At 39.3% G+C, this 19,811-nt stretch overlaps 1 protein-coding gene across 1 annotated transcript in view; it reads left to right on the top strand.

Annotated features, from left to right (window-relative positions):
- The window catches only part of LOC104053541 (vasoactive intestinal polypeptide receptor 1), a 45,975-nt gene that overhangs the window by 18,245 nt on the left and 7,919 nt on the right, over positions 1–19,811 (top strand). Inside the window, exons 3-9 of the mRNA XM_064441834.1 lie at positions 8,215–8,314; positions 11,983–12,090; positions 12,808–12,917; positions 15,687–15,784; positions 16,912–17,044; positions 17,475–17,628; positions 19,569–19,629. Coding sequence (XP_064297904.1) covers positions 8,215–8,314; positions 11,983–12,090; positions 12,808–12,917; positions 15,687–15,784; positions 16,912–17,044; positions 17,475–17,628; positions 19,569–19,629 — 764 coding nt within the window. The remainder of the gene's footprint in view (positions 1–8,214; positions 8,315–11,982; positions 12,091–12,807; positions 12,918–15,686; positions 15,785–16,911; positions 17,045–17,474; positions 17,629–19,568; positions 19,630–19,811) is intronic.

The following is a 19,811-nucleotide window of genomic DNA, read 5'->3' as shown; positions in this document are numbered from 1 at the left end:
TGCCTGGGCTGGTTAGCAAAAGCTAGTGTAAATATAGGTACAGTCATATGTTCTCTTTCCCCTCAATCTTCGGCTTCAGAGAATTGTTTGGAAACCTTCCTCTGGGTGTGATTCCCAGGGACTCATTAATGCTAACTTAAGCCATTTCACAGTTAAATGTTTAGTGTAGGCTGGTATTTAGACTCCTGCTGTAGTCAAGGGGGAGACAGTCACCTTACCAGGAGGCATTTCATCTTGTCCTGAGAAAGACAGATGGGGTGAATGTTCCTCTAGGGCTTGTTTCCTGCCACTGATAATAGTGAGAGCCTAGATCATTACAGACTGGTCTTGACCCTTCAGTTATAAAAGGTGAAAGATGGAATTTAAATTTTCACACCTCTGTATTTACACAGCTTTAAGCACAAGTGATAGGCTATAGGTCCTTGCTACGTAAACCTTGTCATGTATAGTTATTTTCATGTGTAATACCCTTCTTTCAGGGAAAACTAGTCAACCTCAAGTGTTACACTGCTACAGGTAGAGTGACTGTGGCATCTGGAGTAGCCTTTTTACACATAATAGAGGCACAACTTATTCTTGCAGCTTTCAGCAGAGTGGTGCTAACCTGAAGTGATGTATCATGCACATCCGCGGGCTGCCACGCATCACTTTACTGGTTTAGCATATTGCAGCAGACTGTGCCCATAATAAAAGAATTTCTACAAACTGCTTGCTCTACGTAGCTTTTGGCCTCAAACTATTGCTCATACATGAACTCCAGCTCCATGTCTGGAAAGAGTCAGTGCTCTAATTATCAGTGGTTTTCATGTCTCAAACTAGGTCTCCTGGGAAGATCTTCACCCTTAGTTAGACAGTCAGGGAAGGCTGGAGACCCGCAGGATGTATTGAGTAAACAGCCCTTTCATATTGCTAAGGATAATGTCAGAGCAAAGAAATAATTCTAGTGTGGATTCTGGAAATAATTCATTATTCAAATATGAAAAAAAAACCCACAAATGTAATCCTGAAAACTTTCTCTGTGAAACTGGGTACTTTTACTTCCTTTCAGCTCCACAGGGAGCCGTATGTTGCAGGATATACTTTGTGCCTTGCAGAATGGAGTCCTTGACATTAAAAATTACCACTTGCTTGTAAGTGACAAGGAAGAAAGAACTGTGGGTCCTGAAATGCCTAAAAACTACTTTTCCTGTCTTAAAGAGTTCAGAGTCTCAGGAAACAGAGGACGGGGAACAGAGAAGACTCTGCATTCACTGTCGGTCCTGCTGAGCCAAACTGCTTTCTTCTTCTTCAAACACGTAACAGCTTTTCACATTTCTGGGGAAGGGGTTCAGTCTGATCTAATGAATGGAGGTGAAAACGGAAACGTAGGTGGGTTAATGTTGAGCTATACATTTGATTTAACAAAGTATTTCTTGTGGTAATAGGCATATGAATCCAAATCTGTGGCAAGACACTGAACTCCTAATAAAACAGAGCTGGGTGCCTACATTTCTGATACAGCTACTATTGGTTAATTTGTTTTGGAGGGACATACATGCTTCTTCTAGGGACCTAGTCCCTGCAGACCTTAAATTCCCCTCCACAGGGAACTGGAGGCGTGGAAGAATCAGTCTGCTTAGGTGTTTTGTTAGCCTGGAGGAATTTAATGGAGGGAGACAGGCTCCTGTACAGTGAGTCACTGTCCTCAAATAGGTGTCTGAGAGAGGTAGGAGGAATCCTTCCCTGGAACTGCTTGTCTGCCTTCATTGATCATTAAGGGAGGCTTGATGGGGGAGTTCAGATTAATCATCTAAAATTAGCTGTCTAAAATTAGGAATCTTGTCTACAGCTGCTCTTTTAACCTCCTTTGATACTGCTGGGCAGAGGTGGAAACACTCCAACAACAACGGCTATGGATTCATTGGAGTGAAGTTGCTAATGGACCTTGACATCCAGGTTTCGGTTCTTCAGGATTAGGCGACATGAGCCACACCTTTAGGCAAACACGCTATACATGCAGAGAGGGAGAAATGTCTCTTTCATTTGGAGGAATACTTGCAATATCAGAAAACGAGGATCCTCAGTTATTAGTATTTTGTTATTCTTTAAGCGTTAGTGGTAATTAAATGCTCTACCAAATTTAGTATAGAGCTAATAAATTAATTTTATTTTTTCTCAATATATTACTAATTACATCAGGTTTATAAACAAAATAAATTAGTATAGCTGTATTGTCACATACAGAATACCCATGAGTAAATACATATATTGATATACATGGATATGTATGTTATAGCAAGTACTGTTGTGCAATAGGCTATACAGTTAAATGCAGTCAGAGAAATACAATCCAATACAAAGAGGAGCATTCAAGCATTACTCCAATGTCTTAAAAACAATCTTGAAAAGATATTCCTTTAAATGACTGTAAGGCAATCAGTGTCTCTGTTTCTCTTGTTCCATAGGTAATTGAGTTAGAAAGAGAAAACAGACACTGAAAATGTCCTCTAGGTAGTCATTTTCAGTGAAAAAGACTCCTGAAATAATCTATTTAACTGGCCGAAGAGAAAGGTTGGAACTAACTAGGTCTTTATCTTTGGGGTTGAAAACTTCTGGGATCAAGACCGTGTCAGAGCTCACAAGTTGAGGGCAAGACTTTCTATGGTAACTAAATACATTGCTGGTGACTGGAGCTGTGTCACTGCTGTGGTGACCTCACGCTTTACTGTCAAAGAGTGGTAAACGTGGCTTGGACGTGGCAGAAACAAAGTGGGGGCTCACCTGTATTCACAAGCATATTTGAGTGATGGACTTCTTCGCTGCATAAGAAATCTTTGGTTATTTTTTATAGTTTCTTGTGTTTTTCTGACAGAACATAATGCTACATATATTACATTTTAAATATCCCAGAATTACTTATAGACCACAGTGGATAGGAAGTTCCTTACTCTGGTGATTGTGACTGTAGCTGTACTGAAATGGGCAAGAGCTTATGGAGCTCGAGGTTGGTCCCAGCTGCCTTCAAAGAACGTGTGAAGACTGGCCCTGACCTCAGTGACCTGTGCTTCCCAGGCCGCAAGCTCTCTAATTAGCACTTGGCTTTTTGAGAGAGGAGTTAAACAGATGGAAAGAGACAGACCTTATGGAAGATTTTGATGAGATATATTCAATAGTCTGAGAAGTTTATGAAAAAGACGAAGGGTTTCTTTGTCTTCTTCAGTTATTTGACCTGTGTTCAACATTTTTCATAAGCCTCCTTCCAGCCTATAAGCCTTTCCTGTTCATCAAAATTTCAGTTATAAAAAAAATGTATGCATTTCAGAGCATATCCTGTGTCTTTGTCATCACCGGCCAACTTTCAGGACTGACTGAACACCTAATTCCAAGGTTAAAAATGGGCAGGGGATGCAGGATTTTTGCTGTGACTTTCTGTACCCTAAAATACCAGGTGAGTTTTAATTCTCCAAGCTGGGAGTCAGTGTGTAATGCGAATGGCGACGGCTCTGGTTTTGCATAAGGGAAAGCTAAAATATTCAGGCATTAGAGTCGTATCAGAAAAGCTGAACAGGGGAAGCACAGACAGGGAGAACAGGGAGTACAGAAAGATTTCAGACGAGATCTGAGATGAGATCTGAGACATGAATGCAAGCTGTAGAGACAGAGGCAAAAAGAACAGTGATGAATATTCTTAGTGAATGATTTATGCACTTGACACCAAACCTGTTCATGAGGTTTAGGATTGCACTGCATTGGAAACTAAACTGGGTCACTGGAAAGACCCTTCAAATTCTTGAAGCCTTCCCATCTTGCCAATGAATTCAGCCACTTTGATTTTTGATTAATTTTCAAAAAGGCTAAGTGTTACCAGTTTATTTCCAGCTCTTTGATCCCATTGAATTGCTTTCTCAAAAGTGACTAATATATTCAGTGCCCAGCTTTGAAGCACTTCCCTTGTTTTCAGAGAGCATAGAAAATGTCCCTACTTTTCCCCAAGTGTGCTTATGGACTTCTTAATGAGTGAAGATCTGTCTTTTATGTGACATCTAAATTACAGATTTTCTACGACCACAACAGCCTAGGAGCACCATCTTTGGGTGGGCTCTCAGGAAAGATTGTTTTTAACTAAGTTGCACCAAGTATGTCATGAGGTTGTTGCTAGAAAAACTCTCTTCCCAGTGCTTGCTAAGTCTGATATTGTCCAACATGAACAAATCAAAGCCCAAAGTGTCATTAGATTGATTTTTCTGTTCAGATTTGGGCAAATAAATAAATTATCATGTAACACAGGAAATACAAAACAGTGTTAGACTTAATATCAGTGTGTATGCCACTTAGGGTTTCAGTGCAGTAACCTTACAGTTGTTAAGAAAAGGAAGTCCAAAAGTAAGCGCAAGCCCAGAATCTGTCTCTCTAAACTCTCTCAGGTTTTTAGCATGCCCACACCTATCATAGGTAACTTTTTAATGTTCCTTATGTGATTGCTTTGTTCCAGGCAAGGCTGTTTCAGACTTAGAGTTAAGATGCCCTTGTGAATTTTTGGCTGGCCACTAATCTTCAAGCTAGTAAAAAGTTCTTTGTGTTGTCATGCTTGGCAATGCGAAACCCCGTTCCTTGAGAGCTGTCTGCAACACTGCATGAAACCTCTAAGTTTTCTGTATAAGCCTTGGGGTGAAGGCAGCCCACTGTGATTTTCAGTGAGGTTCATGCCAGGTCACTGCCTAGCTACCAGGAAATCTTGATCTAAGAAGTAGCGTTTTAAATCAGCCTCTTACACTTATTATTGTGGCAGGGAAGACCGTGTCAGGTTGGACATCCCTGTGTCAGAAAACTCTGCTTTGTTTTGGTTCCTAAATCATCCTATTCTAAGGTGAACAGGAGCTACCCTTTTCCTACAAGAACTCAGACATTCAGCAGCTGCCTCCCAAATGGCACTACGTCCCTGCAACAAGTACAGAGCCCCAGCTTTCTAGAAAGCCCCATCACCTAACTATTGTAGGCAGATGAAAGGAGCAACATGCACTTTTCTCTCAAGGCACTGTGAGATTAATAACAAAAAATAAGTAAGCCATATTCAACAAATCACAAGTAATGTTCTGCCCAGAAGGCTTTTCCTTAACTGTAAAATGGCTTAATGTCTTTCGTTTTCTTAAAGCCTGAGGAAAACCAACAAATTGAAGCATCATCACCGTTCTCAATTTCTTGTATACATGTGGTTTTTTTGGTTTGGTTTTGTTTTGCTTTGTTTGGGTTTTTTTTGGTAACAGCAGGGTTACTTCCAGTAAGGCTACAAGATTATAAGTTAATACCAGCCTCATCTTTGCTTCTTACAGGATGATCTGTAGGTTATATCTGCAATTGCACTTGATGTTGATTTTCAGACACTGAAGTGTCAGTAATATTTAACCTACGCACTGGCGTATAACACAAACCCAGCTCTGGCAGCTATAGCTGCCCCCCCCACCCCATCCAGTAACCGAGAAGCAAACAAAATGTGAGCATGCTGACTAATTGTGTAGCTATCAGTAGTAGTGGGGCGGACAACAGGCTCGCCATTGGTGACCATCACCAGCAATAGGTCAGGATTTCTAGAATAAATTGTAAAATCATGTTTTCTGGTGATTCATCACTGCTTTCAGAGGCAGGAGTCTGGAGTATATGAACTAGGGATCTGATCTGATCTCGCAGTTCCTCTGTTGTGTAAAACCAATGCAGTACAACTTTGCGGTGGGTAGGGTACGGGCTTCCCCAGCCACTGTAAATGAATAGTACTCCACTGATTTCAGTGCAGCTCTGCTGAATTATGGTGACTGAGGGTCTGGCTCAATAAGTGCAGATTTACCAAAGGAGAGAAAAAAGGACACGTAACTTCGAGCAGCAGGCAGCCTGGCACACATATTCAATGTTCCATGTATCATGTGGGAGAGCTGAGCCTCTTAGTCCCTCCTTTATGTTCCACCTGCATCTGCTGCATGTATTGCTTAAGCTGGCCTTTGGAAAAGGATAACCCTTCCTCCTCTGAAACTTTTCGTAACTAATTCTGTGTCTGTCTCCACCTTTCTTCGCACCTCTGGCATGAGGAGGGAGTTAAGTTAACCCATGTCTCCCAAGTGCTTGTTTCTCAGAATGTCCTCTCACAGTTTTGCTTTCATTTTGGGTTATGACTGGCCATTGCTTTCAAGGCTTTTGCCAGAGAACTCGGTATAGATGGTAAGTTGTATAGCATCATGTCAAGTTGTCATGACTTTTAAACATCAAGCCTAAGAATATTCCAAATGCAAAATTTCTCAGCCATAACAGAGTCCAGAAATTCCAGAAAGTAGAGAAATTACTTCTTTCCTGGCCAGCTGAATCCATCTTTATAAACTGAAATAGTGAGAGATTTATGTAGCAATTGTTTTGTTACTACTAGTCAAATAATTCATTTGTTATGTAGGCCAAATGAAAAGTGAAATGTATAAAGATAAAGCGATGAGCAGGGATCCTATTAATACCTGAAAAATTTCATTTCAGAATTGTGTTACTATAGTTGAACAGCAAGGAGTACTATTTTCAGTATCACTCATGCTGATTTATAAAATGTATTTCGAATTACCCACTGGAGAAATATAATGCATGAAAAAAGCCATGTCTTAATTTTCTTTTCAAACGGTGTCCTTAATCCTTTTTCTCTTCTAATATTAGAATGTATGAACCATCTCTACCGCCTCATAATTAAATGCAGTCTGTCTATGCTACTTTAAAACCCAAATGTAGGCAGAAGTTTTAAAGGTTTTTAAAGATAAAGTTGTGTTCTATTTTTTTTCCCCTGGGCAGAGATTATTGCTAAAATGTCATAGTCTACATGACTTCCAGTAAAGTTTCTGTGGAGGCTAAAAGAAGTCCTGGTTGCACTGCTCACTGAAAACATTCTGAAGGCCAATAAATCAAATTCCTGAGACTGAAAAGGCAATATAGCAGTGATGTTTTCATCTGCACTGTGTTTTGAAAGTCATTAGAGGTTTAGAATGGCCTACAGTCTTCCTCAGAAATGTCTCAGAAAGCCTCCAATCCATCATTTCAATTACAATCACTACCCTCTGAGAACCCATGGCTTTGCCTTGAATAGCGTAGCTTGCAAAAGAGCAAACCCTCTGCTCTCTTCCATGCAAGACTTGCGATGTCCTGAAGAGCCCAGTACCCCAAAGGAGGCTTTGGTGCAATATTCAGTTGCCTGTTCAGTTGCTTTCTAGACTCTTCTGACACTATTGTCTCTATTGTCTCTGGGTCTAATTGAGTTACTTAAACACGGGTGTGCAGAGCTACCTGACACATCAAACAATGCGTTTGAGACTCCTACGTAGGGCTGGCAAAATGAATGCAGAATCTACGCAAGAGGGCAGAGACACCCTACAGCCTCCCACATGGCACTCACCATTCCTGGGCGTGTGAGACATCCTTTAAATTTCCATGGACTGCAAAAGAAGCTCAGATAACATGGTCACATGTAGACGCTGACATTGTAGAGTCTTTCTCAGAATTTCGTTGCCTTTCCAGAGGTAATCCTTTGGGGATGTTTTGGGTATTAAGAACATCTTCACAATCACAGCAGATATGACGCAGGACTACAGGGGAAATGAAATTTTCTGGAGTGGGAGAGGGTGGTCAAGCAAAATACACGACAGCACCTAAATGACACTAGGTGTCTGTACTTAAGACAATTCTAGCACACCCAGAATAATTAACTGAAAAAAAAAATACCAACACTTATATTTAAAGAAGTTTATTTATTTTTATTTTGTTTTTATGGGGCCAAGCTGCAGGTATGTTTGAGGGACTCAGTGTGAATATTCCCATAGCTGATGGATTAATTCAGTTTTAGCCAGCTGACAAAGAGGTGGAGATCCAAAGACCATGAAACCCATTTAAGTATTGTGAAAAAAAAAATAGGTGTAATGAACACGTGGTATAAATGTTCAAATTGGAGAAGAGGTGCTACATAGGCTTGACTCTTACGATACCCTGAAGAATCCATCTAAGTATGCGTATTCGTATGTATATTCAAATTGATAAATGTACGAGATCACATCCTCCTTCTGCCTTTTACCCGTCCTTTTTGCAGAAAAACCCTCAACTGGAGTTTTCACATTCTTAGACCTCAAAATATCATCCACAGGGTAGAGACTGGAAAGAACCCTGGCCTTGCTCATTCTGATAATCACAGAACTTCTTGGTCTTTTTTGTCTTTCTCTCACTGAGGTTGCGGGAATCCATCCAGAATGCAAGATATTCCAGCAGGTGGTCAAAGAGGAGGCTCTCTGCTTAGAAAAGAATGAATCTGTTTCACCTGATCTTAAAGGTAACGATCCTGATTGTCAAACTCTGATATGAATATCCCTTGTATATCATTTCAGGGGCACCATGTCAAGATACCATTTGTTCACCTGAGTTAAGATTTGATTCCTATTTTATTTGGATTCTTAATAGTATGAGGTGCTTTTTCTCTAGGCTGGGACTTTAAGTCATCATGTTTTAGACATCTTTAAAAGCTCAATGTATAAGTAAGGAATGGTCGTCTTAGATTCCCTTAAAGTAAATGGAGGAAGAAGGGACTCCCTAGAACATGTTGCTTTACCTCTGGTTTAGGTGCTTACTTTAGGATGAGATGAATCATTCTCTGGAGTCATATTCCTCTTTACTAACTGCAGAATGAAACTAAGATCAGACCTTGGCAAGTTTAAATGCTTAGTTAGGGCAGGAAAACCCTACTTGGAATGTCTTACATTCCTAAAGTATTTGGTATGTACTTTACTTACATCCAAAACTACAGAGAAGCTTCCACAGAAGACACTGAAAAGCATGCTGTAGTTATATTGTGATAGGAATCATTCCAATCTGGTGAAAATGTTCTTTGAGAAAAAAAAAATAAAGAAGAAAAAAATTAATCCTAACTTCTTAAAAATATTCTTTTTGTACATTTTTGGAGGTTCTTTGTTTCTTCGTTTGTTTCAAAAGATTTATTGTGGTGGTGTTTTGAAATCTATTCCATGCTCAAATATTAATATTGATAATTAAAATGAACATTTCAGAGAGCCTGTAAAATATTTTAAAAATTCTGGGTAGGGGTTTCTCCTTGCTGGGGTTTTGGCATTGCGGAGACACATTTTGAATTGATTCAAAGTGATTCAAAGTGAAATTTCAAAACATTCAAATTCTTTCAAAAGTTCAGTCATATTTTTTATGGCAAACTTCGTTTAGAAAAGTATGATTCCACCTCTAGGGAGATTTTTGAGTTGGCATGAATTATCAGATGTTCACTTTCTACAGAGGAGTTATGAGACAAAGATGCCTTATGCACTTGGTATGAATAGAAGTATTGCAACCACCTGGAAGTCTGCCTTTAGCAGCCTACCAAAATTTAGAGACTAACCCCTAGGATATTTCCTTTACCTTCTTATTTATTTTTCTGCAGCCTTTCCAATCACTCTAATATCTGATATCCTTCTTGTACTTGCCTGCTCTATTTTAGTGGTATTTCCCTCCACACACACACCTTTAATCAAGTCCAGAATGCCTCCTGGACACGTTTTGCTCTTGGAACACCCAGTAACCCACCCGAAAAGGTTCTGGCAAAAATCAGACATTTCCGATAATGATTTATTACATGCATTACGGTATGACATTCCAAGAATTTTTCTCTATACCAGAAAAATAATTACATGATTTGGGAATCCTTTTTGCAACAAAGGCTACTCAAAGAAATAAAAACTGCTCAAACTTCTGTTAAACTATTTTAAAATCTTGAACCTTGCCAACTCCTATCTTCTCAAAGCTCCCCTTTCCACATTTTATTCCCTAGAGATGGAAAAACTTTATTCAAAATCTGGTTTTGTGTTTACAGCCTTTCTCAATATAGTTTAACATGAAACATTAGATCTGGAAAAACAATCCCCAATATTTTTAATGGGGTGTTTTAAAACTAGTCTAAAATTGGTAAAAGTCCCTGGTTTTCATTTTGGTTTTCAGGAATTACACTTGAGACAAATGGAAAGATCACAATTCGTACAGAGTTACATCTCAACACTCACAGAGAATCCAAGCTGGAATTAGTTTGTGTTGCAGACTTTTTAGTCTGAAGTAGTTCCACTTTGTTCTTGTTGTACAAAGCGGTGTCTAATGAGTGTCATCAGTAGAGTCCAGGGTGCAATTCCTCTCATCTTGAAGTAGATCAGTAAAACAGGTCAACTGAATCAACCTCTAAAAAATGCCTATTTTTCTCCATTGTTTAAAAAAGAAAGAGCCCTGGGTTACTGAAGAACACTTAAATATATATGATGTCAACATTGCTTGTTGCAATTCCTATTGCCGTTGTCTTGATGGAGTCTCAGGTGACTTGGACAACCATTAGTCTCTTGAAAACTTTGGCATGTAAAACATTTTTGCCGCCTCTGCACTCAGCGGTTTCTCTGATAAAAACTGTAGAAGTCACTGGAAATGAAGCCATATCTAAGACTTAAAACACACAGGTTCCACTCCTACATAAGGTCACCTGATTCTGGTTTTTAATCCCCCATTGACAAATATGGTAGATTTTTAGACCCACCTCCTCAAAGGTAATATAGTCCCTCTACAAGGGATCCTTGAAGCCCTTAAGTCTAAGTGTGTGGGCCACTGCATGTCTAAGTCGGATTGATATTACCTGACTTCATTCATTTGAAAATTAGCAGCCTAGTTTAGGCTATAATAATCAGAGAGACCTAGGTACTTGCAGCGAGTGATTCATCCCATCCTCAGAAGGAGCCTCCAATATATGGGATGAATCATGTGCTGGAAGTCCCTGTCTCTTTCTACTGCTTACAGAGGGAACATAGCTAAGATTAGCTAACATATTTTAGACAATTAAAATTAGAGGTGATGAATCAGGGCTTCTTATTTTCCCATCTGGCAAATTGGGGACACCAGGAATTTCATCCTCCCAAGGGTGATGTGAGGATAATGCCGTGGGAGATTCTCAGGACTACCCTTTCAGAAGCCGGAGAGTAACTTTGCTTAGCTACAGGCAAGTAATATTGCTTCCACATTTCGGCTCTTGACAATTTCAGATTTGCCTTGTCATCAGTCACACAGGAAACAGAAGAGAATCATGCACTGCTTTATATCCACCTTATGACTATCTAGAGACTGGTTTTGGTTACAACACAGCGTTTTTTTTATTGGTTCGGGCACCTTTACATGCTGATAATTTCTCTGCGCTGCACCCACACCTACTTGCCAACAGACATTGCGTGACCACAGCTTGAGTCTCAGAGTGATGCATCTGTGACAAAGCTGTGACTGAGTATAACTTCTGGAAACCCTTTTTATCAGACTCATAGCTAGCAGCATGCCCTGTGTCGTCAGCTACCAACCTCTGGTTTAGGGAACCTCATGAATGCCAACCAGTCAGACATACTCCTGATGATGGATATTGTATATGATGCTGAGAGATGTTCTTCTAGTTTGGGATTGAACTAATCCCTGTTGAAGTGTATTGTAAAAATGCCATGGAGTGCCTAAGACCAGGACTTCAGCCCTTATTTCCTTTGAGTCAGGTAAAATTGGTAGATTTTAAGCATGGAATCGAGAGGCTAAGGCTCTTAACTCTGTTTTCAATTAGACTCTGATACCAGTAACGAGAAATCTCAAGTGCTAGTAATTATTCAATATTTTTGTTTTGGTGACTTTTGTTTTGACAGCAGAAAGAGCTCCAGTTGATTTGCCTTTCAGATTGTGTCTGCTTGAATTTCAGGTACGTTCTCTCATGAGATAAGGTAGGGGAAGGTCCGGCTGGAATGCCAAGTGCATTTGTGAGCAACTACGCATTCAAGAAGAGGAAAACAACACAATCCTTCACTTGCAGAGCTGCGTGTCCTGTTGTGGCTGTTCCTTATGCACATGAATTAGTGGGAAAGCCACAGACAAAATTGTTATGGAAGATCAATTGTATAATGTTCTGTGTGTTATTTAGAGGCGTTGTTTTTTTTCCAGGATGCACCAGAGATTGGGATGGTCTAACATGCTGGCCCAGAGCCACTTTTGGGGAAGTAGTTAAAGTTCCCTGTCCAAGATTTTTTGAAGAAATCACCAATATCCACGGCAAGGCTTTTTTCCTATTCTTTCTTATCCCTAGATATTTTGAAAATAAATTTTAATAGTTAAAGATTCAGTAACTTGCATATCTTCCTGATTCACAATGCTATTTTATGTCAGTCAACACAGAGTAATTATCCAGATACACATCTTGGCTTATGGTCAATACTTGGCACTCTTCTGGTTTGCTTTATGCTGTACTAATTGTCTAGTCTCTTCGGTGGTCTAAAAAATACGGGCAATTGCACTATGTTGCTAAGGTTATAAGTATGGATAGAATAACTGTTTTATAAAGTTATAGAATAATTACAGTTAGAAAGGTCATCTAGTCCAATCCTCCAGTCAGAGCAGGACCAAGTTCAAAAATTGAATCTAATTTCAAAGCTAGATCAGGTGGTGCAGGACTTTGTCCGCAAGCACAAATTATGTTGTAAATGCAGGATAGACTGCATAATTTGATTTCCTCTGTGTAAAGACTGAATTTGCAGAATGATTTTCCTATATAAAATGTAGACGTTCCACTGCATCTTGAAATGCATGGGAACACCTATCTCAACTTTTCAAATTATATATAGAATAATATGGCTCTATAGTTAGTCTTGCTGAACATGACTAGATCTGTAAGTGCCTAACACCAAAGTAGGAATAAAAACTTGTTTCTAGTCAAAACTTAAAGAACCTCCCCCTCTATAATTCATTCTCTGATATATTTTACCATTCAAGGCTTCCTTCAGAGAAACTGTACACAGGAAACCTATTGGTCAGAACCATTCCCACCATACACCGTCGCCTGTGGATTCGATGAAGGTTCCAGTAAAGGCCCTGAGGATCAGGTGAGATTTTGATTTCATGCTTGGGGATGTCTCCAGAGTACCCTCTTTGGAGTGTGATGAATAGTTGGATTCTCCCACCCGAGAGCCTTGTCAGAATCCAGTAATTGCCTGTCTTCAGTGCTAAGCTCAAACCTCTTAGGCATATTTAGAGACTATTTAACAAATTAAACATAATATGAAGCAAAGGATTGGCAGGTAACACTTCTGTCTCTATCCAGTTGTCTCCTCTTGGTGTTAATCTGTAGACTCATGGCGTTACTTCTCTGGCAAAGCTGATTTGAATCCACATCATGCACCCATCTCCCAGGGAAGTCCTACCAACTAGTCTGTGGGGAATTTTTCAGGGAAAATTCCTTTAGTTCCTTCCTGTTCCTTGTTTTTCCAGATTTTCTTTGAGTTAGAAAAAAAGATTCCATAACTTCATAGCATGGTGGTCAATGCACACCTCAAGGAGGGAACTCTTGGATTCCATTGAGTATTTTCACACTTTATCTTAGGTGTTCAGTGGAGTAGGAAATGATCCTCTATTTTTTCCTATCTGAAGAGCATCATTAGGTGCTCAGTTAGACTCCAGGAGTAGTTTTTTTTTTCACCCACTTCTTCATATGATTTAAATTTCCATGATCCTCATCATCCTATCCAGGATAAGAATGCCTCGCACTGCTCTGGTGGTGTCATTGTCTCAGTGGTGAACTTTGTTAATCAACGACCTTCAGCCATGAGGCAGAGATGTGCTCGCTGCTTCTGCCTCTTGAGTTCTGACCCTTGCTAAACGGGGCAGTTCCAGCACGAGAGAAAAGGGGTGTCTCCATCCCCTCGTTTCCTGTCTGTATGGGGCAAGGCTCATACGTCTTGTACCAATGCGCTAGCTCGTGGGGTACATCGCTGCCTCCTCCTCCTCCTCCCCTGGTATTTTGACAGAAGCGATAGGTTACCTCCAACCTATGAAAGAAAAGGCTAACTCATGAAACTCCTTACGAGTGTTTTTGGTTCTCCAGGCATGAAAGCTCAAAGACAGCACTAGTTCAGGTAACTGAATCTTCAGGAAGTGTAGACACAACTGGCGTCACGTTCGCCTCCATGAACTTAGAAACTCAAGCACAGCTAGAACAGGCAGTACAGATATCTGGAGCTCAATTCCTGTAAACCCAGAACATTTGTACTTCTTTACCCTGTGGGGAAGCTAGAAAGAGAAATGCTTAAAAAACTTCCGAAAGTTGCTGGAAACCATGCAGACAGTTCAGAAGGGGTGTGAGACTGGTAAGGTGCCATGTATTCTGGCACACAGTTCTCCAGCCATGGGGCCAGCTGCCATGGCATGGCTTTCACCCACAGGGCTAAATTCTCTTACCCTCCACACCAGGGTGGATTTCTCTGAGCAGTCCCTGGCTTGTGCTAAGCCAGACATAGTCTGTAGCTGGACTAGGCTGAAATCAGGCAAGGGGCTGTATTTACATTTTAACATTATGAAAGATTTCAGGCAGAGCTCATGTCTGTGCTGTGGCTGTGTCTGGTTTGTTATTGCAGACAAACCCGCAAAGTCCATAAAAGGAAGATAAGGTCAGTAAACTCTCCTGCATTGTAAACATAGAGAAGTAGGTGAGAAGAATCCCACTTAAATTCTAAGACAACCACTTGTTTTGTATTTTGTATCTGCAGTGAGGACTTATGATGTCTTCTGCAAATAGTGTTGTTTTTTTAGCTACCCTTCAAAAACAGACAAAATGCATTGAAATATTTCATTGTTCAGTTGAAGAACCTATTTTCTAATTTTCACCTGTGTTTTGAAATCACTGTATAAAAGATTAAATCTATTTCAGAAACACCAGGATGATTCCTAGGTTGTCAGGGTTGCAAGATTTATTTATGGATCTACCTAATGTTGCTAATCAGTTGCCTCAACCTAGAGGCAACTGCCTTTTGGATAAACAGAGTTTGGATCAATTAGAGGACAAAGTGTCCATTGCATCTGCAAGAAGGAAATATACCTCAATTCAGATAATTTAGTTTCTTGGCATTTTGAATAAATAGGTGATCTTGTAGGGAGTCAGAATAAAATTTGCATAGCTAAAGCACTGCAAGCATGCTTTATATTTCTTGGGACATAGGATATCTGAATGCAGGGCAAACAAACAAATGAAGTATAAAGAATTTACGGTGTTACAATACATGGCTACTGAATGAACTGTTTGTCCAAAGAATTAGTCTGTGACGTTATTTCCTTGGCTTTAACTTTCCTACCTCCACAGTGTGACGTGACTGTTTCCCAGTGTTTCCGTTTCCTCACCTGTAAAATGAAAGTTTTATTTCTCTTTAAATATAGCTGTTTATGAAAATCAACACTTATTAAATCAGTGGGAAACATCATTTGAGATAAACAGAGTGAATCTAGATCACGTCTAAAGCGACAGATTTACAGATCCCCCATCAGCAACCTTCAGTGCCCTAGAGACTTTAGGTATCTATAGGAGAAAATGTAGTTACTTAACAAAAGTAACATTTTCCTGTTGAACATGCTCAAGAGGGTCACTATTCCATACGAGCCTGCGGGCCGTGGAACCTCTTTCATGTGTAAGGTTATGTAGGTTTCAAAAGAAAAAAGGTGTGTTAGTGATGGAAGGGAAAACCTGAATCAGATCTTAAGCATGCAAAGCAGCACACAGGTGATAGGACTGTCTAGTAAGGCAAAATGTATCTTAGTGAAATACGCACACTAGCATGCATGCTGCATAACCACCAGCATTGGTCTGTGTTCTCTTTTTCTCATAGAAATCATATTATTCTGCATTTTGGCGTGTCTACACTGCTGGCTATGCAGCATCAGTGACTTCACTCATTACAGCTCTAATTGTGTTTGCTGCCTTCAGGTAAAAAAAAAAAAAGGTCTTTCTTCCAGGATGTCTTAAGATAGCCTCATCCTAATTCCTCTCAAACCCTCTGTGTTTCTGTTTTGTGCAATTTTTTTATTATTATTTTCAAATCCTTCTCAAACATAACACCGTTGATGGCAATGGGTCCTTCTCTGTTGATGTTGTGGCATTTCCCTGCAGATGTTAAAACGATAAAGCTGGCTGGGCAGGCTGTCTTAGTCTCCTTAATGACACCATACAGTGGAAATGCTCCAGCCTGTTATCACTGTTAATGTAAGATAACTATTCCTCCAGTGCATAGCAGGACATGCTCTGGAGAAAAAGTCTTTCATGTCCCTGGACTAGTAGTAATTCTAAACTGTCCATTCCCTCTGTGAAAGACCATTGCTTCCATAATTGGGAGCTTCAGAAAGAGATTTAAAGAAATTTAAATGTCATGTTCGATGGTGTCGGATATTAGGAAGCTGACTGTCGTTTTGATTGGTTCCAGTGCATTTGGAGAAAAGCCTTAAGCTTACTCTGCAGACAGGAGCACAGAGCACAGAAGCAGCTTCCTAACTGGAGTGGCTTTGCAGTCTCGAAGGTCATATCTCTTATAGAGACACCCAGGACCAAGAGGCTGATCTGTGCAAACCTTGAAGGAGATTCCTTCAGCTCAAGGTCAAACTGTGGACAGGGCAATCTCGGGAAATGCAGTCGAGGGTAAGGCAGCTACTTCTCTGGCAGCCATCCCACAACATGTGACTGAAACCTATTCAATACTGTTTTCCTCTAGCCAGAACGGGGCTGAAGAGCCTGTTGCATGCTCATGCAACAGAAAATGTTATTTAGAATAATTGAAAGGTATTATTGCAATACAGCCCAGGAGTAACAGAGTTACTCTCCGCTTTTGGCTTTTCCTTTAAATGTGTGGTGATTCAAGGACAATTATACTAGCACTTTTATTAGCTTAAAGAGATAATAGCTGCTCTGCTCTTTTGTGTCTAGCACCCTCTTAGATAATGATAGATCATTTACTTGCTTTGGAAGGTGTCTGAAGTCAACCTGTATTCCTGTCTGAGTTTTGATGAGACCATGAGAAATTTCTCTTGAAGAACAATTTTTATTTTTTCTTTCCATGTCAGAAAATTCCACTGTACACGGAATTACATCCATATGCACCTGTTTGTCTCCTTTATCCTGAGAGCAATTGCTGTTTTCACCAAAGATGCTGTTTTGTTTGCAGATGAAACTATGGACCACTGCCTAATGTCAACGGTACTAAATTTCCTCTCTCTTTTATCCTTGATTTAACATTTAAATCTTGGCCTGAAGAGAACGTGGAGATTTCTTAATCCCATTTCTCTTTAGTTTGCTAGAACTGAAGTCTTAAACAATACTACAGAAACCCAAAGACCAAGCTCTATGGCTACATTCAGCTTTGATATATAAGGTACAGGTCTGTTGACTCTAATGGAGCTGTAACAATTTCTATCAGTGAAGAATTTAATTTGTAAGACAGGGTCAATGCTACCCTTTCAAAAAAATGAAGTAAAGTCAATTGAAATGATGGAATCCCAAACCTACTCCAATCTTGTAATAATTTCTCCATTCTTGTGTGGTAACATAAAATTTTGCCTGTACTTGTAGAGAAACCTGGCACCATGGAGAGCACACCTAATAGTTTTTCCTTCCTCTGCATTTCCAGGTTGCCTGTAAGGCTGCTGTGGCGTTCTTCCAGTTCAGTATTTTAGCCAATTTCTTCTGGCTTCTTATAGAAGGGATATACCTGCAAACACTGCTTTTGCTGACCTTTGTTTCAGACAAGCAGTATGTATGGTGGTTCATATTTACTGGCTGGGGTTAGTACTCTTCTCCTCTTTGTGTTACCTGGTATTTCCATTTACTTTCAGACAAAAGGTGCCTATCAAAGTGCCACCTTTCTAACGAAAGTTGCCCATTCATCTAGTACTGCTACATCAAAACCATACCATGATTATGTCTTTCTGTTTATGTCATTAAGTATTTAACCATTCAAAACTTTGAAGGAGAGGATAGGCTGGATTACTAGAAGCACCATGATATGCCTACTTGAAAGACTACAGTATTCGTCTTTATGATTAGAATTAATTTCATGCAACTACGGTAATTTAAATGTTAGCCATCTAATCTAAACTATGTCTCCAGGTTTCTCCTGCAGTCAGCAGTGTTAGGTATGCATGCCATGGAGGTGATTAATCCAGTCCTCAGGAAGATGAGTAATACGGCTGGATAAAATCCTGGAAATACATCACCTTCCTCCACTGACTAAAGAAGTTTGGGTGACTAACTCTAAATTGACATTTTGCTTTTAGTAAGCAGAACTAGATAGATTAATCTTAAATCACGTTCAGTTCAGGCCTACGAATAAAAAAAATTCTTTTTGTTTTCTCAAAGATCTTCTGGCTTTAGGGAATCTTTTGAGTTTATACAGTAATTAAATATACAGCAATTAAAATTATCTCTGATTTTTAGAATGTGTGCATGCAATACATAAAATTTCTTTCCTTGCAAAGAATTATTCATTGTAACTCCCAGATATTCTTGTACCTCATCTTGGCTATTTTAAAATGGAGGAACCCAAACTGAGTGGTTACATGATATTTTTGGCTTTAGGAATGAAAATCAAATTCTTCTGAAGGAAATAATAATTTATCCTTCATCTTCAAATTCTCAGACTTTTTTATGTAATTAAATTTTAAAAGTCTTAATTTTATAAAGGGAATGTTAATTTGGAGCTGTTCTAATTATGATATCCTGAAACTAGATGTTTAGACCTTGATTAACCACAGCTAACTTGAGATAACAAAAGAAACACCTCGATTAATAATATAGTGATCCTTGCCTCCTTCTATAGTCAACAGAAAGTGAAAGAAATCTCAGGGGCAACACAGATCTTAGGAGATGCAGATGCAAATATTTCTTTTGATTAATTAAATTGAGCTGAATATGGTCCCAGCTTAAAGGCCTTGAACAAAGGTCTAAAATTAGGAAGGACACTTTCTGGTCCTTTCCCACAGATCTCAAATGATACTTAGAAAGATATTAGCTATATTTCTATAGATTTATCAGTGAAAATGTCACTGGCTTCAGATTAGAGTCCCTTTTGTCGCAGATTTGAAACTTACTTAGTCTTTGGAAATTCAATTCCACAGACCAAGAGCAAAAGCAATTGCTAGTTTATAGACCTATTAAAAAATTTAAAAAAAAATTAGAAAGAAAAGAAATAACTATTCAGTCATAAATGCAGAAGGATAAGCAGTGACAAAGTGAGGCTAGAAAGAACCAGTTCATGGATTTAGATACATTTTCATGGAACGCTCATTAGTTGTTGGGTCTAGAGTGATCAGTAGAGGCTCCTTAGGATGAAAATATGACCTCTTCCAACTAGTGTACAGAGAGTTGTATGCTGGCCACAATTCAAAAGATAAAAGAGCTTTAGCTAAATAAATTATTCCTCCAGCTTCGCAAGTAATTAATATCCAAACCTTCAAGTAATTCTTAGCTGTTATTTTTTAAAAGATAGTTTCACAGCATCCCCTATTCTCTTTTGTTTTGGTTTCATTCTTCTGGGTTTTTTTTCTTTTTGTTTCTTTCCCTGAGCAGCAAGTTAAGTTCTTTCATAAAGTTATTTATTGTCTGGCCCATTCTTTGACCTTTAGTGTCCATCCAATCTGCTGCACTGTGAACCTTCCTGGAATAAAGTTTCCATGGGACATGGTACTCAAAGCAATTATATTGTGTTCCATGTTGATTTGTCCAGGAGCTCCCACTGCTGTGATGTTTGCTTGGATCCTCACAAGAATCCTTCGACAAAATACCGGGTAAGTCAGAGCTTGGATAAAGAAGCCAAGGGCATCTTATTTTGTACTGTATTTTGATTTGCCAGTGGGGGAAAATAGATATATATATATAAAGAAAAAAAAAAAGGAAAAAAAATGTCATTCCAAAGTGGCGCCTCTAATCTTTAAATTTCATACGCAAGTAAGTGAGAAAATAGCTTTAA

The sequence above is a fragment of the Phalacrocorax carbo genome, chromosome 2, assembly GCF_963921805.1.
Source record: "Phalacrocorax carbo chromosome 2, bPhaCar2.1, whole genome shotgun sequence".
Lineage (NCBI taxonomy): Eukaryota > Metazoa > Chordata > Aves > Suliformes > Phalacrocoracidae > Phalacrocorax > Phalacrocorax carbo.
Note: the sequence above shows the minus strand (reverse complement) of the source record. Positions and strands in the feature narration are given on the sequence as shown.